Consider the following 19,734-nt stretch of genomic DNA (forward strand, 5'->3'; position numbering starts at 1 on the left):
ATTTAAGATTATCAGATGGGCAGGAACACTGACTTGTGCCAGTACTTGCTCATTAAAAACCTGGGAAAGGAGTAGCCCAGGGGATGGAGGCACACAGCTCTAAAAATAATTCAAAGCATGCCTTGCTTTAAAGTTCTGATTACAGTAAAAGCAAAAAGAATTCACATGAAATCAGGGCAATTTCAAAGGTTCTGAAACAATTTTGTTTTATTAAAGACTATCGTGTTCATATTCATTTGTGTGTGTTACCATGCTTATTCAAACTGATAGGTGTCCTGACAATTAGTTATTTAATATTGGTCGTTAATTAATTGTTTATTAGTGGTCATGACACCGAGTTTGACAGAGTTTAAGAAGCTTTTGGACAATGCTCTTGGCACATGATGTGATCCTTGAGGCTGCTCTGTGCAGAGCCAAGAGCTGGACTTGATGATGCCAATGAGTTCCTTCCAACTCAGGATATTCTATGACTGTAATTTCATTCAAGAAATGGAGCAGTGCTTTGGATGAAATGTCCTTTCTCTTCACAGCTCTGGCTAGGGATGCCAGCCTGGTACGTCGCCGCCTGCCGTGCCAACGTGAAGAGTGGAGCTATCATGTCTGCTTTGTCCGATACTGAGATTCAAAGAGAAATTGGAATCAGCAATCCTCTTCATCGCCTAAAACTCCGATTAGCAATCCAGGAGATGGTATCACTGACAAGTCCATCAGCACCTCCAACATCCAGAACAGTGAGTCCTGTTCAGCTAACTTTTTCTTCCCGACTTCACCCTACAGGAGTCTGCAGAAAATCTTTTGTAGTAACAGAGTGGCTCTGTGATAGCACATACTTCACAATCAGTGGGAACTGTCTAATAGAGACTCAGAACTACCTGTTCATCCCTTGATTGTTGATTGCTGATGTTTTTCTTTCATCAGATATTCTTATTTTTTTTAAGCCATTGTTTGGATTATCCTTGATGTTATCTAAATCAGTATTGAGCATCTTATTTGTAATTTTGCCTGTATTTTTGCCTTTCTCTTCCTTCAAATCATCTGTACCAGCCTAATCAGATTGTTTTTCTTTTTTTGTTTGTTTGTTCTCTTTCTTTATTTCTTTTTTTGGCGTGGAGGGGAGGCAGGTGTTGGGAGAGGTTATGTAGGAACACAGCCCTTTTGAGTCTTTTTCCCATTCCCGGTTTTTGCGCCCTTTCAAATGTTATCTAATATGAGTAAGCTTTAGGTTCTTCATGCTCTTAAGAGAAGCAGTGATTGGAGGTGTGAGGGGAGCGTCTGGAAGGCTGCAGTGGAGCCTGTGCATTCAGTGAGGAAGGAAGAAAAAGTGGCGGCAGACAGGAGGGAAGCAAGTAAAGACACACAGCCACACAAGTCTGAAAGAAAAGGGGAATATATCAAAAAGAGCAAGGAAATAGATCAGATCGGGGGAGAGTAAGAATGAATATGCTACAGAAAGCAGGAAAAATAGGCCAGACTGATGAGGACAAAAAGAAACAAGATCACAAAAGGGGAGTTTTTAACACTGCGATATGCTGATGGTAATGGTTATGAAAGAAGCAAGGGAGACTAACAGAAAAGAGGCTGGATCAGATGGAAAACGTGGCATAGAAGTGAAGGACAAAGACTACTACTCAAGTGGTGTAGCTCAGATTTCTAATAGCAAGTTAATAATAATGATAATGTTAATTATAATATTTATATTTTGTAATATATCATCTTCATTAAATTTATGGAGAATCTTTTGGTGGAAATTAAATTTCAGATACTTTGGAGAGGTACCAGATCCACTGACCTACATAAGCAACTGGGCAACAGCACTAATATTGTTCTTGATTGCCATTTTATCTTCATGTTGCTAATGTTCTTTAAATATTGTAGTTCACCATCTGATACTTTCTTCCCTGAGAACAGTTTTGTGTGTCATTACCATGGTAATATTATGAATTGTAATGGATTTTAACAAAGTAAAGCAGTAAAGACTTGATACGATGTTTGAATTACTACACAAAATTGAATTTTATTTTAAAAGCATAACAGGATATTTCAAAGCATAAAAGCATATACACTTATGAAGTGAGAGAATATAGCTAAAAACATTGGGATTACTTTTGCCTTGTTTTCTTAATTCTGCCTGAGTACTGTCAGTGCACAAAGCTGCCCTGCCCCAGTATGCGCATTTCTGAGTCCCCAGTCTTTCTGCTTCTCCTCTTTCTCAGGAAAGGAGTTAATTTATCTCAGGTCTCCAGAAAACATAGCATACATCCAAGCCCCCTCCCTGACTCTCCTCATTGTGCTAGTAATAATTTGATGAAAAACAAAAGGATGAGGACAAAGTTTTACAAGGGAATTCTCTTGACATTTTTGATTGACAGAAACATGGTGCAAGTATTCATTATTTAGATTATAATATGAGCATGTGATTTGTGCAGAATATTTAGGCTGGAAAATCTTTGGGAGCTGAAGCTTACCTCTGCACAGAGCTGTGAGCTAAAGGTTGCATTTGCCAGTTGTTTATGAAATGCAGCTTTAATTATTATTCTTTCCTTTGTGGCAGTGCTCTGCCGGATTTCATCCATCAGTTCTAGTTGTAATACTCCATCACATCTGTTCAGAAGCCGCAAATGAAAGATACAAACCAAGTTGTCTAAAGTTGTCTCTAGCTGCAGCTCGGTAGAGGCAAGAACGTGGTTGTGCTGATGGTGATGCGCTGTTAACTTACAGTGGTGCTGCCTTTCTTCTTTACCACTGCTTACCTAATGTGGACCCCACCTGCCTTCCTGCGGGCCTTGTCCGTAGCCCTCAGGCAATGTTTGGGTGACTCATGAAGAAATGGAAAATCTTGCTGCTCCAGCTAAAACGGTTAGTCATTCCATTTCCACTTAAAATGGTTTCAGTGCTCAAAAGAGAATAGGCCTGTTCCTGCTTTAACACAGATGCCGTATCTTCTGTAGGATGCTTCCCAAAGCATGCCATTAGCAAGTTGCAGGGAGTAATGAAATTGAATTTAAAGAACAGTTACATTATCTTTCAGCAAAAGAATTTACAACCTGTATTGCCATCACAAAAATTGTGTGACCCTAAAACCAGTATTGGACTTTCAGCATATGTAATAGTCTCAGTGCCACTGTGAAACCTCATTTAATGAAATGAAATTGTCATGGTTACAGGTACAACATTTCTCCTGTAATCTACTCCCTCTTCTTCTAAACAGTGTTTTGTATCTGCTGATATAGAAAGAAATAAGAAAAGGCTTGAGAATGATGCATTCGACAACTTCATTATGCTGAGTCTTTCATGTCCGTGCTTGGGTATTCATGATCTTTGATTTCAGGTGCATGGAGAGTGTCATTTATTTATTGATTTTTGTCAAACCTCTCCCTAAACACTAAAGTAAGCCTTTTTTTTTCAATATGCAACATATGTTACTTAGGTTTTGGTTTTTAACATTACATCATAACAACTCCATAAAGGTGCTTATAAAACATGATACATGTTCCAGTGAGATCTCTGAAAAAAATTATCTTCGGTTTGGCAAACGTTATAGTCAGCCCAATCCATAAATGGTGGGAGAGGTACTGGAGCTAAATTTTGATGCAATAAGGAGTTATTTCTTAGAAGTCTATGCTTGCTATAGCATTTGAAGTTTTCTCATCAGTAGTAAGGAAGCCAATTCTCATCAATATTTTTTTCTTTTTAAACTGAGCGCATTTCCAGTTTTATTATTGTTGGTAAAGATAAATGCAAATATAACAGCACTGAACTGACCAGAAGTAGAGTTGATCCTGTTTAACTGGCCAGCCAGAAAAATATAATTTTGCCATAAAAAATGTTATGTAAAAAGCTCCTTTACAATACATTCTTAAGAAGACAGCTTTTCATTGTGAATGTTTCAAAATCAAACTAGAAACAAAAAACCACATCAGTAATGCCCAAATTTTTACATAAATGTGTTTTAATTGTGAAACTATGAAGAGTGTTTAAGTAATGCTGTAATGGTATAATTTCACCAAGATATAATGATTTTCTACCTTGAAAACTCAGCTACATTTTATAGATTTGGTCTTGTAATTTTTCAGGTAGTTTAGTCCAGGACATTGCCACTGGCCAGAGTTATTTTATTCGTGCACTTTATGTGTAGATTTTCATTTTCATGAATGTGCATATGCATATCACATACTTTTATAACTAATTTTTATTGTCTTTTTACCTGCTTTACTAATTGCTTCCTGATGATAATACAGAAAGAGTCTGAAGAAGGCAGCTGGGCTCAGGTATGATCTTTCACATGACTTTTTTAAACTGAAAGTTAACAATAATGTAATTGAGTGTGTCAATATGTGTAGTGGAATATAATATTCTGACAGTATCTCAATGATTGAATTATGATTTATGTAGAGTTTTTTTCAAAGAATATATTCTCTGGACAGTTGTTTTAGGTAAAGCAGAATGAGGTACATATGCTGGTGAATATTTTTCACAAAAGAAATTCCTACACTCCAGAGACATATTCTATTTCCCATCTAAAACTAGTAGAAGTATTTTCCTCATTTTTCAGAATAGGAAAATTAAATACGCCATGAATTTGAGAGCTAACTTTTCTACAATTATACTGAATGGTTTTTTTAGAACAATTGTATAAATCACACCCAAGTATCAGTCCACAAATAGTATTATATAATTTAGTTAGAACTTTCAATTAGCTACATTTTAAATTTTTTTTCTCTGTAATATATGCACACTCTCACATGATCTTGCAATCTTTACTGATGACATTCCTTTTCCTTTCAAAACCTCACAAGAATGAGACATAAGGAGAGTATATTTTCCCTCATAGATAATATATCCATCTGGTTTACACTGTGTTATTCATTTGTTTATAATGACATTAAAAACAAAAACAAAGAGATAGTTAGTCTTGAAAATGATCCTGAGCACGATCCTGTTTGGGAAGCATAAATCTTGCAACTTATCAGTTCTCTGTTCTGTTTTGTAGTACAAAATAATTAACAACAATGAGATGTAAAAATCTATTTTGCATCTTAATAGGGCAACTCATATAAAAATAGCTCAATGTGCATATTTTTTTCTTATACTCCTTTCCTCACCCTAGTGAAATTTTAGCTGAACAATGAAGCCTGAGTACTAGCTTCAATTAATTTCTTGAGCTCTACATATGCACTTAGGTTTAAGCTGTTCACAGCTGAAAATATCTCATTAAAATGTAAGCTTGAGTGCCAAACAACTGAAATTAACTTTTAGTCTCTGAAGGACTACAGGTGTGTAGCCATGAAGTGTCATAGATCCTATTTAGGAAATTCTTCTCCCCACTAAACAGTAACATAAGCCTCAGTGGATCCCCTGGAGCCATGTTTGCATTAACAGTTCACACTTCAGGATTTGCCTGGCATAAATATTCTAGAAGGTCAATTGAAAGCAAGTACTATTATGAAAGATACACATTTTGATTGTGTGACAAGTTTGCTTGCATTTAAAACTCAAAATTGAAAAACATTCCTTCAAACTTACATAAGAAAACAAGATACAACAGGAAAAACAAATATCTCGCAGTGGCTCCCTCTTCCAACGTTAAAGCAAAATCAGAATTCTTTTTTTTTCAGACATATCTTGTTTTCAGTCTGTAGTGCAGTCTTGAACAAACTCAAGAATTTATTCCCCCTCTCCGTTTTCTTCTCTCTGTAGACCCTGGCTTATGGTGATATGAACCATGAATGGATAGGTAACGAATGGCTCCCCAGCCTGGGTTTACCTCAGTACCGAAGTTACTTTATGGAATGCCTGGTAGATGCGAGGATGTTAGACCACCTGACAAAGAAAGATCTGCGTGTGCACCTAAAAATGGTGGATAGTTTTCATCGGTATGTTGGCATAAAGACTACACCCATAAAAACGCTTATGTGTCTTGTCTAGTGCTCAGTGCTGCACAGAATAAAAACACTTGCTGTTGTTTCGGTGTGGAAAAACACAGAAAAGCAAGGACTGACTGTCAGAAATCTGAATAGAGAGATTCCTTTAGTAATAGCAACCACATTGCAATCACATCTCTCAAAACCAAGATACTGGTACAGATAAATTTCGTAATGAGCAGGGAACCATTAAGATATCAATAGACTCTTGACAATACAGAAACAGTAATAATTTAAATGGTGTGAAGTATCAGAAAGTGTTAGACTAAGCTTTGAAGCCTTGAGATCTTATAATAATGAAAAGCTATTGTGTGTAGCACATAAAAGCTGTTAACAGTACAAGCAATTTGACAGTTGTTGGGTCACCTAGGGATATAGCTAGGAAGCTAAATTGAAAGTATGGAAATAAAGGCATTTAGACTTTAGGGAGAATGAGGTTTATGTGACAAGAAGTGGATTTCTTTTTAATATACTGTCTGATTTGTCACTTTTTTAAAGCCTGATTTGACAAAACGTTTCACGGCTCACAAGGGCTGACCTTTTCTGAATATTCTTTTAATGCTTTGGGTTTCTTATGCTAAAACAGTTATTCAAACATACTCATTTTGGTTTTTTCCATTTCATTCCTGAAGTCTGTGGAGTTTTTTTACTGTATTTGCTCTCCCCTCTGTTCTCAAGCTTTCTTACATGGGCACCATGAAACACCTCATGCGAAGTGCAGGAAATACATCCTACATATGTTCCTATCTTCAAAATTATTAACTCTGTAAATGTTTCTCTTTAAATAACAGAACAAGCTTGCAATATGGAATCATGTGTTTAAAGAGGTTGAATTATGATAGAAAAGAACTGGAAAAGAGAAGAGAAATGAGTCAGCATGAAATAAAAGGTGATAGTTCCTGGGAATGAATACTGGGAATGTTTCTTCTTTTGAAGCTTGATGCTGTTAACCCATTGTCATGCCATTTTAGCAAAGCATTTAAGCACGTGCTTTAAGCAAAACTAATGTAAGTCCATCTTTCTTCAGAACACGTCCTATCTCCTTAAATTAGGCACAGTTAAGTACTTTGCTAAATTGGGGCTGCAATTCTGAGGTGGTTTGATACATACGTTTTGCTAAATCAGATTTTGGGTATGGATCTTATCTGACCCTCTTTCAGGCTCAGAAGCAGAAGGCCAAACAGTCTGCAGCTCAGTGATATGTGCTGGGGGCAACACTAAAACATGGGAGCACTCAGGACTTTAACACTACACTCCAGCTTGTGAAAACCTTCGCCTTTGGTTTCTTACATCAGAATGTATCATAGAAAATGCTGCTTGGAGGGGTGACCACTGAGGCAGTTGATTGGTACATAAGAATAGCTCCTGACGAAACTGGCCTTATTAGAAGATTTCACAGCTGATTATAAAGATTTTTTCTGTGTAGACCTCTCTAGAGCAGTTGCATGCTTACTACATGGCTCTTTTTATATATAACAATTAGGGTGGCTGGGTTTTTTCAACTATCAGAAATGAATCCTTTGATTCCTTTGAGCTTTTCCAGCTCTAGTGACTACAGCAGTTAGCACTTCTCAAGAACAATGCTGATTAGGAGAGCTAAAAAAAAAAGATGAAGGGCTACAGTGACAGTGTGCATTTGCTCAAGGCATGCACTAATGCAAAGACTTTGCCTTGGATGTGCAGGCATCAGTGCCAGTCAGCCCAAGTGGGTCTAGCTGGAGACTGACATATGGGAAATGGGTATTGGTCTCAAATTCTGGTGTGGCTTTAGCTCTGGTTCCTGCTAGGACAAGGGTAATAATCCATAGCCTCCTTCACCTTGTCATGCATTGGTCATTTATTCATGGTCCCAGGTAGGATTTGGTCTCTGCCTGCCACTGTGTTTCAGCTGATCCTGACCCCAAAGAGTGGGATGCCTTCAGCCAGGCGATGGAGAAATTCTGCTCCCAGAACAGCCACACTAGCTGGACTTGTAAGGGTTCAGGAAAAAGCCTCATCACTTAGTAGCAGAAAACTCAGTACTCTCCCACTCACAACGAAAAAGATCAGCATAAGTTTTAAGTTTGGTTTTGTTTTTTTTTTTAATCTTACAGGCAGGGCAGGATACCTTCGTACAATAGTGAAATCTTCAAAAATGGTTTACTAGCTCATTTTGTTGCCTCAGCTTTGTAACTGGTATGGACCTTAACAACTCTACCAGCTGTCTGCACTAAAAATAGTTTGTCTCTAAAATTGTGAACTAATCCTTTACTTTATGGCATGTTAGAAAATGATAGGTGCTGATGCAGCTCTCAAGACATTTAATACAAAACTCCCAAGTGAAGCCTTGAGGAATGGATATTTTTCCTGTGGCATTGCCCTGTAACATCTTGCCTACAAACTGAAAAGGGTATATATAGGATGTGGGAGGAATTGCATTGTGGAGATCCCCTCTGCAAGCACTTTTCTCCTTTGGAAACATTATTTGGAATAAACATTTTACTTGAAGATAGTTAAAACCACATAAGAGTTTTGGAATAGGAGGTACTAAAGCTATATGAATAGTTTGCTGGCATTCCTCATGTAAGAAATCAAGCAGTAAGACATCCACAGTTCATGCACAGCTCTACACACATGCACCTGTACAATTTGGAAGTTGACAGGTATCAGGAGACTGACCTGGTGTTATGTCCTTATAGATGTGCTGGTATGGAGCAACGATCGAGTCATACGCTGGATACAAGCCATTGGCCTCCGAGAATATGCAAATAATATTCTAGAAAGTGGTGTACATGGTTCACTTATAGCACTGGATGAAAACTTTGACTACAGCAGTTTAGCTTTATTATTACAGATTCCAACACAAAACACACAGGCAAGTTTGCTTATACTACTTCTGGTTAATCTATACCCATTATTACCTTTTATTCATCTTCAACAATTTTAATTGTTTACTTTGGTATCTTTAGGCACGGCAGATCCTTGAGAGAGAATACAACAACCTTTTAGCACTAGGAACTGAAAGACGACTTGAGGAAGTAATTAATTTTATTTTCAGTATTTATAAAATATCACAATAAAACACTAAAATTAAATCAAATGCATGAAGACATGTTAATTTTCACAATGTTAAAAACAGTCAGTTACAGCTTTAAAAAAATGTAGTAATGCCCATCAAGGTTTTTAAAGTAACCTCAGTTTGGCTACATATTTGGTCATCTTGGATGCTAAATTTGACACTGCACTCTTACCTTAAGATGAACATTTTCCAGAGGGGAAACATGAAGAATGGAGTGGAAGTTTTTCTGGCCAGAGCAGGTGGTAGGGGATGTGTGTGGGTGGGATGCCTGTGCAGTCTATTCTCTAGGACACTTACACCTTTTTTAAAAATAACAAAGTAGATTTTTGGTTTGATCTTTATTGCTTTTTTTTCTTCAAATTTCTTCAAAGTTAATCAATATTAATAGAGTGTGATTTGGGGTAGTTATCTGGGAAGAGGAATCTCAAATTCAACTATGGAAATTATTTATCTTAACGTAAGAGTCCAGTGCAAAAGTGTTCAAGTCTTGGACTTCTGCACAGGAGGAGAATAAAACTTTTAAGGACTTGATGAAAATATCAGATGCCTATGAATTCTGTGCATGCACATGAGTGTTTAATCCTTTTTTAATACTTTATGTAAGCCTCCTAATGCAGCAACAAACCACTTTCTGTCACTGTATAAGAAAGTTCTACTTTAGCTGATACTAAACCCCTTGACTATATCGAGCTAAAGATTTAAGAGGAGTTTTGGACCCCAGCATTTAATATTTCTAAAGCTTTTACTTTCACAAGCATGTCTCAAACACATTACAGTGACTGGATGCAGTGCAACAGAGCAGGGTAGTTGTTGTGGAATACATTTGGCAGTGGTAGAGAGAGCACACAGCAGGATAATTAATCAAAATGTTTCATTTTGCTTTATCAAATACAACTCTGTGTCGACAGAGCGATGACAAGAACTTTAGGCGCGGCCCCTCCTGGCGCCGGCAGTTCCCCCCACGCGAGGTTCATGGGATCAGCATGATGCCGGGCGCATCGGAAACGCTGCCGGCCGGCTTCCGGCTCACCACCACTTCAGGGCAGTCGCGGAAGATGGCGAGCGACGGTATGCACTCATTTCTGCACTTCCTCTTGGAAAGCACCAGGCTCGTCCTAGCATGCCAGATTGACTCAATGCATGTCAGCCTCACACCACAACAACTGTGTTCATTTAACTAGGATGAACGGAGTCTGGGAGAGTTGAATTAGGGAATGGAAAAGCACTGACTTGGCATATTATTGTTTTTTCAGGTTTGCTTCAGACTGACTGTGTTTAAAATACAAAAAAAGGGCCATCTCACTATCCTACATCTGTAAAGGAAACATTTGGAAAGACAGGAATTAATTTATTAACTTTCAACTATGTAATACCTAAGCAAATTTTCATCCTATCAGGCTCTCTAGCAGGTGGAGTGTGTTTTAGAGAAGGAAATTAGAACGGGCTATCACCTTTATTTTCCTACCTAACTTTTAATCTAAACAGCTTAGCCTTGACTGTCAAATAATTGAAGTTGCTAAGAGTTACCACCAGATGGGTAGTTAGCAAATACTGAAATTCAGGCACTAATTGAATTACTATATATCAGTCTTAATTTTCTCTGGAAATCTTTTGCTTTCCAAAAGATGCGCTAACTCAGAAACGAGTGGAAAACTAACAAGCAGATCATAATTAAAAAGTAAGTAAAATTTTAAAATTATTGTAAGAGAGCAGGCAGAGGAGACAAATCCCATCACAGCTATTCCTTCAGGTATATGGAAGATAAAGCCAAGTATACCTGCCTGAAGTTCTGAGAAGTATTAGCACACAGATTGCCCCATTTAAAATACAGCCATTTATTTCATCATTACAGGATTTAGGTTCATGAATAGACTTATCTCAAAGTAATTTAATATTCTGCTTGTAAAGATTACATCCTGTAACTTGCTAATGAATTTGGTATGACAGTATTGCCACCTAAATTCCATTAAAGTTTCTCACCTTTAAAAACAACACTTTATAGTTGCAGTTACAGATGGAATACTTTACTGATTGCATCACTGAATTCCATTGACTCCTAGCTCCCATGGCATTTCCATAGCCCACGTTACTGTAGTATATAAGAACCTTATAAACATTCATGTATTTCATCTTCCATTCATGGTATGATGAAGAAAATGATATTCCCATTTTACAGATGTGGAACTAAGGCACAAGGGAGATTTAGTGATTTACTTGAGGTCTTTTAGATAATTCTTGAGTATACTGAACTCAGTAGACTTAAAGGGAAGCAATTTTGAAGACCTGTATCTTCATCCAGGATTTGACTTCCTATCTGCAGTAAGAACGCAATAGTATTTGGTAAGAGCATTAGGACTTACAACAAAATAAAGACAAAATTGAGTTTTAAACTGTATTTCCTTTAGACAGATTCCAACAGTACATCAGATGTGAAGAAATGCTGAATTTTGAACTAGACCATGCCCACATTATGTCAGAGAAAGCCACAGAGCAATTTATCAGCCACCCTTCCAGCGGTAAACAGACTGATACATTTTATTGATGATTCTAAAGAGGTTCTGGTTTGTTTCCTTTTTTTTCTCCCTTCCCAATTTGCAGTTGCTTCATCACGACTGCAGAGGTTAGACAGCTCAACAGTTCGCACATACTCATGCTGACAAGGCCTAGCAAAGAAGCCAGCACTGAATTGTTGTGAGTATTCTGTAGGGGCCATCATGAAAGCTCTTTGTAACTGTACACTACCCCCCACATTATCCAAGCAAAAACCAGCATGGAGCAGAGAACAGAATTAAAGATTCACTAGGGTGGTCATTTGGTCAAGACAACAGTCTTAAGCTCAGTCCAGAGGATGCTACCAACAATAATATTTTGGGGAAATGGCAGAAGGCACAGGGAATGAACTTACTTTATGAGAACTTGAAAGAGTTCTACTAGGAGCTGGAATGGGGGGCAATGCTAGTAAAGCAGAAGAGATTTACTTCTATTTACTTCTATAATACTTCTAATTAAAGCTATGACTCAATTTAGAACATCAGGTACCTGCATAAAGTTAGAACAAGACTTACACCTACAGAAAATCTTGAAAAATTTATCTATTACAGAGATTCCTGCACTTCTCAAATCATTCAGAATTGACAAAGAAAGGATAATCTGAGCCAGATGCAACTTTGGATCAAATTTAGTATTGGAATTCATGTTAAATTTTTCACCATATATCTTCTGAGTGTGGCTATGAATATCACAGTCACTGTTCCAGAGTTCTGTGGAAATACAGTTTTCTATTTTATCCCAACTTTTGCAAAAAATATGCACATGATGGTACTTACATCAATATGGCACCATTTTATGCTAGTATTTTCTCAGTAAAAGTTTCCATTTAGTTACTTGGGGAATTGTAAGGCAGCTAAAAAAAATACTTGAATATCACCAAAACCTCACCAGGCATCAAACATGCTTCGATAGCTTTTACATATGGTAGGCAAGACATGCAAGGATCTGCAAAAAAGTTTGGGGTTTTTTTGGTTTTTTTTTTTTGATTCCCAAGACTGGGGCAGACTTGGGGCCATCAAGGCTTTACTAACTCTGTGTAGGTTCAAAACGTGCTTAGGAATAGCAAATTAACGGTGGGAAAAGTAGACTGCTCAATATCCTACCGATGACATGAGCCTCACTTCACAGATCTTCAAAAGACTGCAAAAGTATAAAATCTTAATCTTAGTAAAAAAGGGAACTTTTTGTGCCACCCCTGAAAAAATAAGCTCAGGGGGGTGTGGTTATTTGTTAGTTTTGGTTTGGTTTGGTTTTTCTGAAAAAGCAAAGTTTGGCAGCTGGTTCTACAAAGATGATCATGAAGCACATGAACTACAGAAATCTTTTTATGTGTATGCATGTATAGATTCAAGCATGGTGTTGTATCAGTAAAGTCAATGACAGGACTCTCACAGGGTTCAGTGGTGACAGAAACTGAAGGCAGAGATGTGAACCTTTTCTCCTATGTGCTTCAGAATTGCAATGTTGGAAGCAATAAAGCATGACCAAGAAGTTCAAACACCAATCTGTCTCTTAGGCAAACAGTAATGGGCCAGGTGAGGCTTGAAGAGTGCAACAAAGGCAGAAATGGAAAACTGATAAGCTAACAAAAATTAATTTAAGATGATCCAAGCTGTTTATTCCCACTATATTAAAAATTATTTAAAAAGTCACAAAGCACAAATAAAGCAGCAGACTTTTCTGGCACTATGTCTGTATGGGAGCTGTGTGTTTTGAGCAAAAAGATGTGTATATCTATACAAGTTAACTTCAATTACTATTGGAGTATTAGTAGTGTTTCAAGTATCAGTGATATGTATCACATCAGTACTTGCTGCTTGTCCACTATTCTGCCAATTACATCCTAATCTTAAATGCTTGAGAGGTCTACAAGACTATCGAATCTGCATCTACATTGTAAAAGCTAATATATGAGGTTAACTGCCATTAATATACTACTATTTCTCTTTCCACTTACCATATACTCCTTTTAGAGGAGGAACAAGATGGTGTGAACTGGAACTTTAGTATATGCACTTTCTGTAAGGGTAATTTCAAAATGCCATGCAGGTTAGAAACCAAAGAGCAAGTTAAAATAATTTTGGATTCCAGTACATTATATCAAAAATCAAAACAACACCCCACCCCTCCCCCCAAAAAAAAACCATGCAGGGAAAATATTTCCTTCACTGTTACATCACACTTGAAAATTTAAACAAATTTCCTGCAACTCAAGAAAGAATGCATAAACAGAAACTGCTCATAGAGGGAGATATCAGATTTAAGGACAACAGAGGAGTTTTCAGAATTTTGTCATCACAGTTCCTGAGTAACAGGAACTCCTTCTTCATGGAAGGAGCTGATTGATACTTGGACAAAAGGGAAGATTATTCATTACAACATGCCTCCTGGAATTTTCCAGATCCAGCTTAGACTGAGATCCAGGCTTTTGTAGCACCTTGCCAAGAGTACATCAGCAGCTGTGTTGCTCTGAAGTATCTGTATGCACAGAACCAGGAACTAAGCAGCAGAGGGGAGGGATAGCTGGACAAGCTACCACACAATGCGAGATAAGAGAGTTTTTAATACAGTAAAAGTGAACATGTCTACAAAAAGCAGGCCAAAAAGAAAGCTGGAAATGGATTCCATGTGCAGATGGTATGTGATCACAGCAGGCTGCAGATTCTTGCATTCTGCTGCTCTTATAGAGACATTCTCTTACAGAGATTGTCAAAGTCTTGTATTTCAAAATAGTTTGTGCCAACAACATCAGTTTGGTACAACCTTCCAATGTCTTTATAGTGTTTCTTCACAGCAGCTGTGAAGCAGCTTTCAAATTGCATTTCAGGTGATTTTTTTAACATTTGTTGAGACCACAATGAGCTGCCAGAAACCATGAGCAGACATTCTCAGAACAGTTATATGAGCATACTCTGCACCTGTTTTAGTGCACTCGGTATCAGAAGCTTAAGAATAGTTAAGGCTGCTGGTGCTGGCCATTCAATATTGCAAAGAAATTTACTATAGAGCACACAGGACCCATCAAACTTTCTGCTGTGGTGGCTACATGTGGTGGCCCAGCTGAGCAGCTGCAATGCCCTTACACAGCCAGTGGATTTGGGACTCACACTATCCAAGCTTTCCCAACACTTTTAACTTCTAAAACATTTGTCATTGCCAAGTCAGAACGGTCAGTAAGGACAGATTTCTTGCCACAAGCTGGAGCAATAGAACACATTAACATTTATTCTAATGAAATACTAAAGGAGATTTGGCAAAATCAATTGTGTATGGTTCCAAAGAGGATTTGTAAAGACAAATGGACAAGCAGCGTTCCAAAAAGATGTGAATGATAATCTGGAAGCAGCTGGTCCATAGCAAAGAAAGCATCAGGGTGAAAAAGGTAAATGCTGTCAAGCTGCAGTGAATTAGGAAGAACCACCACGAAGTACATCAGCAAGGTCTGTACACTGAAAATGTGCGTTTATCCTTGTGCCAAACAGGCAAAGGGCTCCAGATTCAGGAAACTAACCCCAGTGCTGAACCAAAACAGCAGGAAAACAACTGTAAAATGAACACAAGGAGCAGTCTGTTTTGACTGAGGACAACTAGTAAAAGATTAAAATGCATTATTAGTAAGTTTATGTTGCAGATTTAAAATTAAAGAAATGCACGCCTCTCTCGGATACCCAAACCCCATGTTTTAGTAACTTAGTTACTAAACTACTTAGTGCTATATTTTCTATTGTCATTGCACTTTAGACTGAATTAGAATCCTATAATCTTGCTGATTAATGTTTATTCTTTTCTCTTAGATGTCATCTCTTTCTTCTACTTGACCTGAAGTGCACTACCACTACTTAGGAAAAGAGCATTAAAACTCTCTGCAAGAACAGGATAATAGGGAAGAGAACACGTAAGGTTTATCATACAAACAGATATGATGTTCCTTTCATGTACCAGTTAGTTTAAAACAAGAATTAAAAAAACCTAAATTACTAAAAAAAAATATGAAGAAGAAAAACAAAACAATGTCCCCCTTTTCTCTCAGCATCTCTGTCATCAAAAATTTGACAGTAGTGCACATCCAAAGCTTTTATCAAATGAAGCCACTCATCTTTACATTGTTACATCTGTTTTATTGTAAAATACTAGACATTTATGTATTTACTGTGTATGTATTTCTTTTCAAATGTGTAAGTCTTATGTAAATGGATATAAATATGATTTTTTAAAAATAAAATCTATGGTACATGGGGTCTCAGTGCAAACATTTGACAATACAGTGTCAATAATACTGTTTGTATCTTTCCATTCCACCATTTTTACCGTTTTTGGATTGTAACAGTCAAATGAATATGTTTAGCAGAGTTAGAAGCTTCAACATGTTCCTACTGAGAAAAATCTGTCAATATTTAAAGCTGAACACCTGCCTCTGATGATGTATAATAGAATGACATAACCTGGAACTGAAGCCAAAACAGACCTCTAAGGACAAAATGGAAATGTCACATACCTACAGAGAAGCACCACTATGGCTCATCTATTAAACAAACCCAGAAGAACTGTTTATTAAAAAAAAAAAAAAAAAAAAAGGCAATTTAATAAAACATGATTTATACAAAAAAGCCAAAAACTCTCTTCTATGTTACCTGTGGACCAAGAAGAATCTTGCTTTACCAAGAGCCACCTTTTCGTTCCAGGATCTTCAAACACCAGCCAGCATTGGAAAAGTAAATCTAAGATTTGCATAGAATCAGATTCTTGTTTCCAGATGTATTCAGAAAAGAAAAAGAAAGAAAAGAGAAGCCAACCCCCACCATTTCTTCATTCTAACAGGGCATTAGGCAGGCTCCTGTCTAACGTTATGCTTTTAGCCAAGATGGCCTTGCTGAGACTTCACAGAAGTCAGTTTTATCAGAGGAAATAACTGAAAGACAGAGTGGTTAATATATAGTGTATAAAAGTTTAGAAGAGCAACTATTACCTGCTGTGGCTTTATTTGGTGGTGTTATTGTTGTTTATTCTTTGTTTAAATGGGAAGTTTCAAAGTAAGACCTACTTAATAGTCATTTACCTATTTGCTATTTTTCTGCTGCTTTATCTTAGCTCAAGACCTGTCTTTTAGTTATTTCTTTTAGCAGTTTGATCTGCAATGTTTGCACGTACATAAACATTTGTTTTGTCTATTTTTATTTGGCAAAGTTTGGTCAATCAGATGGTGAAAGATTTTTCTCCCCCGATGTCAATAAAAAAAAGAATTCAGTGCTATTTGCGTTCATAAGTCTATTAAGTTTGGTAGATAGTAGCATTAAGTTTGGAAACCAGATGCTTCTCATAGCTAAGCATAAGCACATTTTGGCACTAACAGGGACGAGTTACAATGGATTTACTGGTGAGAATCTGCCACGAGAGGGAGCACAGATCTTGCTGATGGGTGCAAAGTTGGCAGGGTTGTAGCGCACAACTGTAGAAAGTCAGGGCTCTTGTATGCACAGTTCCTCAGACTTGACCAACATTCTTCTCCTCCCTCAGCCTCCTTTTGGATTATTTTAGTGCAGAATGTCACAAAATAAAGCAATGCAAACACCACTGTCAGTGGCTGCAGTATCCTGTGAATACACGTTCCCTCATAAACACCAGCTCTTGTTTTGAAGAATTCCTTTTGAAGCCCACACTAAAACTTAGGGGGCAAAGGGAAATAAAGTGTGTTGGGGAAAAGAATGAGCCTGATATTATGACCAATCGAAGTTATCCTGCCCCAGGAATACAGCACCCCCAAATTATATATTTCACAGTGGAAGAAAACATACCAGAAGAATTTAAAATAGTATTATTGTGACTTCAGTTTTGATTTAAGGATAACATATCAGGTCTCCTAATTCATCCCTCATACAAGCTGAAGCTCTATCTTCTACAGCTAGAAACTCTGGTTATGCTAAATGTTGCCTACTTGGCTCCCCTTTCAGTACACTGACAATAACTACTACATCTGCCTCTTCCAGCCAAGATTCAATAACTCACTGACCATTCCAATCTACCCACTTGCTGCTTCTCTCTAAAAACAAAATTAAGAAAATTACTGCTGTCCTACCACTTGTTAAATGGGCTTGTTCTTCTCAATGGTATACCCAGGTTGCTGGGCAGCACAAGAGCTATGTGCAAGGGTAACTACTTCTTCCTTTCTTGAGCTCAGCTCAAAGCTAAAGACAAAGCATTCTGCAACTGCAGTTCCTCAGCAAAAGGCTCCTCTGGAAAACAGAAGTAATGGCCATGAAACAGTAATTTAGCCACACTGTATTGCTGCAATAAGGTGCCTTTCTTTGTCTGGGTTTTCTTAATGTTGATGCATGAGACATTTGGCATTTCTAGAATCCTCCGCATTACTAGCATGGTAGTATAGTGAGCACACCTGAACACTCTGTCCTTCTCTTTTAAAATACAAGTCTTGATCTAAAATGACTCCTACCAAAATAGAAAGAAAAAAAAAAACCCACAAGATTTTTTGTTAAAAAGAGAACATTTAAAAAAAACAGCTCAGGCTTCCTCAAAAAACAGAAGTTATTACAAATATATTTTTGTTGCGGAGACACCTTAAGAATGTTACCTATTGAAGCTCTTCATAAACAGTTCAGAGGAAAGATAACTGTTTCTTGCTAATATAAATGTAAGCACATAGCCCTCCAGAAAGGTAAGTGCATGCCTAAATATCTATCACGAATGCTGTTGGGGGTTTTGTGGGGTTTTTTTCACCTCCTTAAAAGAAGTGACCCAAACTAGAAAGCAGTTTACTTTTCCTTACAAATGAAGAAACAGGTGTAGGAGCATGAGCTATCATTGGGAAAATTATGCAAATCTAGGAAACTAATTCTCTTCACCTAGATCTATTGCAGGATCCTTACTAGAGAGTTTTTGCTCTCACTAATTAGTTCCCCTCCCCTACTTTTGCAATTACATGATGGCTGCAGCCAACGTAACGATAGCAAACATACAGAACAATGTCTCACCTTTAATTGTTATAGTAATGGCCACACACCTTGTGAATGTGCCAGTTTCTCTGTGGTAAGGCCCTTGCAGTGTCTCACTGATTTAAAAAAAAACACCATACCACTGACAACTCTCAAGAATTCCCTCCTGCTCTGTAACTGTTCAGCACAGGTTGCTACGTTGTAGCATTGTGAAATGGAAAAAGTCTCTGCAAGCCAGTCCATTATTCCGCATGGGCCTCCTGTTAAAGCCTTTGTACTTGAACAATCCATCCAGAAGAAAATAATACCTTACACTAACTGCCATGTCTATAAGAAGTACTTCAAGAAAGTAATAAGGACATCTCTGAAGAGTAAAATTATTCTCACTTTTAAATCACCAACCTATATACTTAGCATATCTACCATAAAGCATCATTAGCCTTTACTCAGTCTTTGCATGTTTTATTCCCTGTTCAGATTGTGATTTTCAACTAAAGCGAATAGCTGAGAGGGAGGGGGGTAACTTACACAATGATTTGGCAAGAAACAGGCACAGCACAGGCTCAAACTGGGCTGTTTTAGCACAACTGTATGACCTAGTTCAACGTGACTGGCCCAGCTGTCTGCAGTCCCTAGTGAAAAACACACAGACATTTGATTTAGTTCTTATGTAACTGGTAGAGCTCACCAACACCACATAAGCATGACAGGCACAAGGCACCGCGAGGGTATGGCTCATATTAAGTGGCACCTATCACCTTTTAGCTCCTACATCAATCTGTTGGTTTATTTCATCACTTTACAGGGATATCATCCTTACCTCTACCCCCCACACAGTATTTCTGGACTCTTTTGAGGACCTCTCTTATGCAACGCCATCATCTGATTTGTCTGTTACTTACTCTTTCTTCCCCTGGTAAGCACTGCTGAGTTTGGGTAACTTCTCTACTTTTAAACTTTACTGGGAGCATTTATTTTTAAAAGGACTTTTACATATATTGTTCAATTAAATACCTGAAGTTTGAGAAGTAGTGTTATGTAGAAAGTGTATCCTCCATCCCCTGGCTTGTTGGGAACTCTGTAACAAGTCTGAAATGGCCTACAAAGTCCAGAATAGGCTGCTTAGTATCCATATTTGCTAAATTTCTTGGTTATATGTATCTCAGCCTAAAATGTTTAATTATGGCAGCAAAAGCACATTCCAGTTGTCCTTATCATAAGGGATACAAACCACAAAAAAAAAAAAATTACCAGGAAA

General features: G+C 37.5%; 1 protein-coding gene and 1 long non-coding RNA gene across 11 annotated transcripts in view; one reads left to right on the forward strand and one right to left on the reverse strand.

Annotated features, from left to right (window-relative positions):
* Positions 1–16,779, forward strand: part of PPFIA2 (PTPRF interacting protein alpha 2) — a 296,329-nt gene extending 279,550 nt beyond the window's left edge. For 9 of the 10 annotated variants that reach the window (XM_017743910.1, XM_017743908.1, XM_008641118.2 and 6 more), the window contains 10 exons: positions 531–731; positions 2,794–2,856; positions 4,239–4,268; positions 5,698–5,873; positions 6,713–6,810; positions 8,600–8,775; positions 8,870–8,938; positions 9,888–10,047; positions 11,578–11,670; positions 15,324–16,779. In XM_017743910.1, the coding sequence (XP_017599399.1) occupies positions 531–731; positions 2,794–2,856; positions 4,239–4,268; positions 5,698–5,873; positions 6,713–6,810; positions 8,600–8,775; positions 8,870–8,938; positions 9,888–10,047; positions 11,578–11,636 (1,032 nt within the window). In that variant the 3' untranslated portion in view covers positions 11,637–11,670; positions 15,324–16,779. Of the gene's footprint in view, positions 1–530; positions 732–2,551; positions 2,709–2,793; positions 2,857–4,238; positions 4,269–5,697; positions 5,874–6,712; positions 6,811–8,599; positions 8,776–8,869; positions 8,939–9,887; positions 10,048–11,577; positions 11,671–15,323 lie in introns of those variants that run through there. The other variant, XM_017743915.1, reaches the window with a different exon arrangement.
* On the reverse strand, positions 10,231–11,151 carry LOC108449057. The gene is made up of 2 exons (XR_001865155.1): positions 10,960–11,151; positions 10,231–10,292 (listed from the first exon to the last, which is right to left on the reverse strand). It is a non-coding gene; the product is annotated as an uncharacterized LOC108449057 (long non-coding RNA).
* Positions 16,780–19,734: the final 2,955 nt, after the last annotated feature.

The sequence above is a fragment of the Corvus brachyrhynchos genome, unplaced genomic scaffold, assembly GCF_000691975.1.
Source record: "Corvus brachyrhynchos isolate BGI_N302 unplaced genomic scaffold, ASM69197v1 scaffold9, whole genome shotgun sequence".
NCBI lineage: Eukaryota > Metazoa > Chordata > Aves > Passeriformes > Corvidae > Corvus > Corvus brachyrhynchos.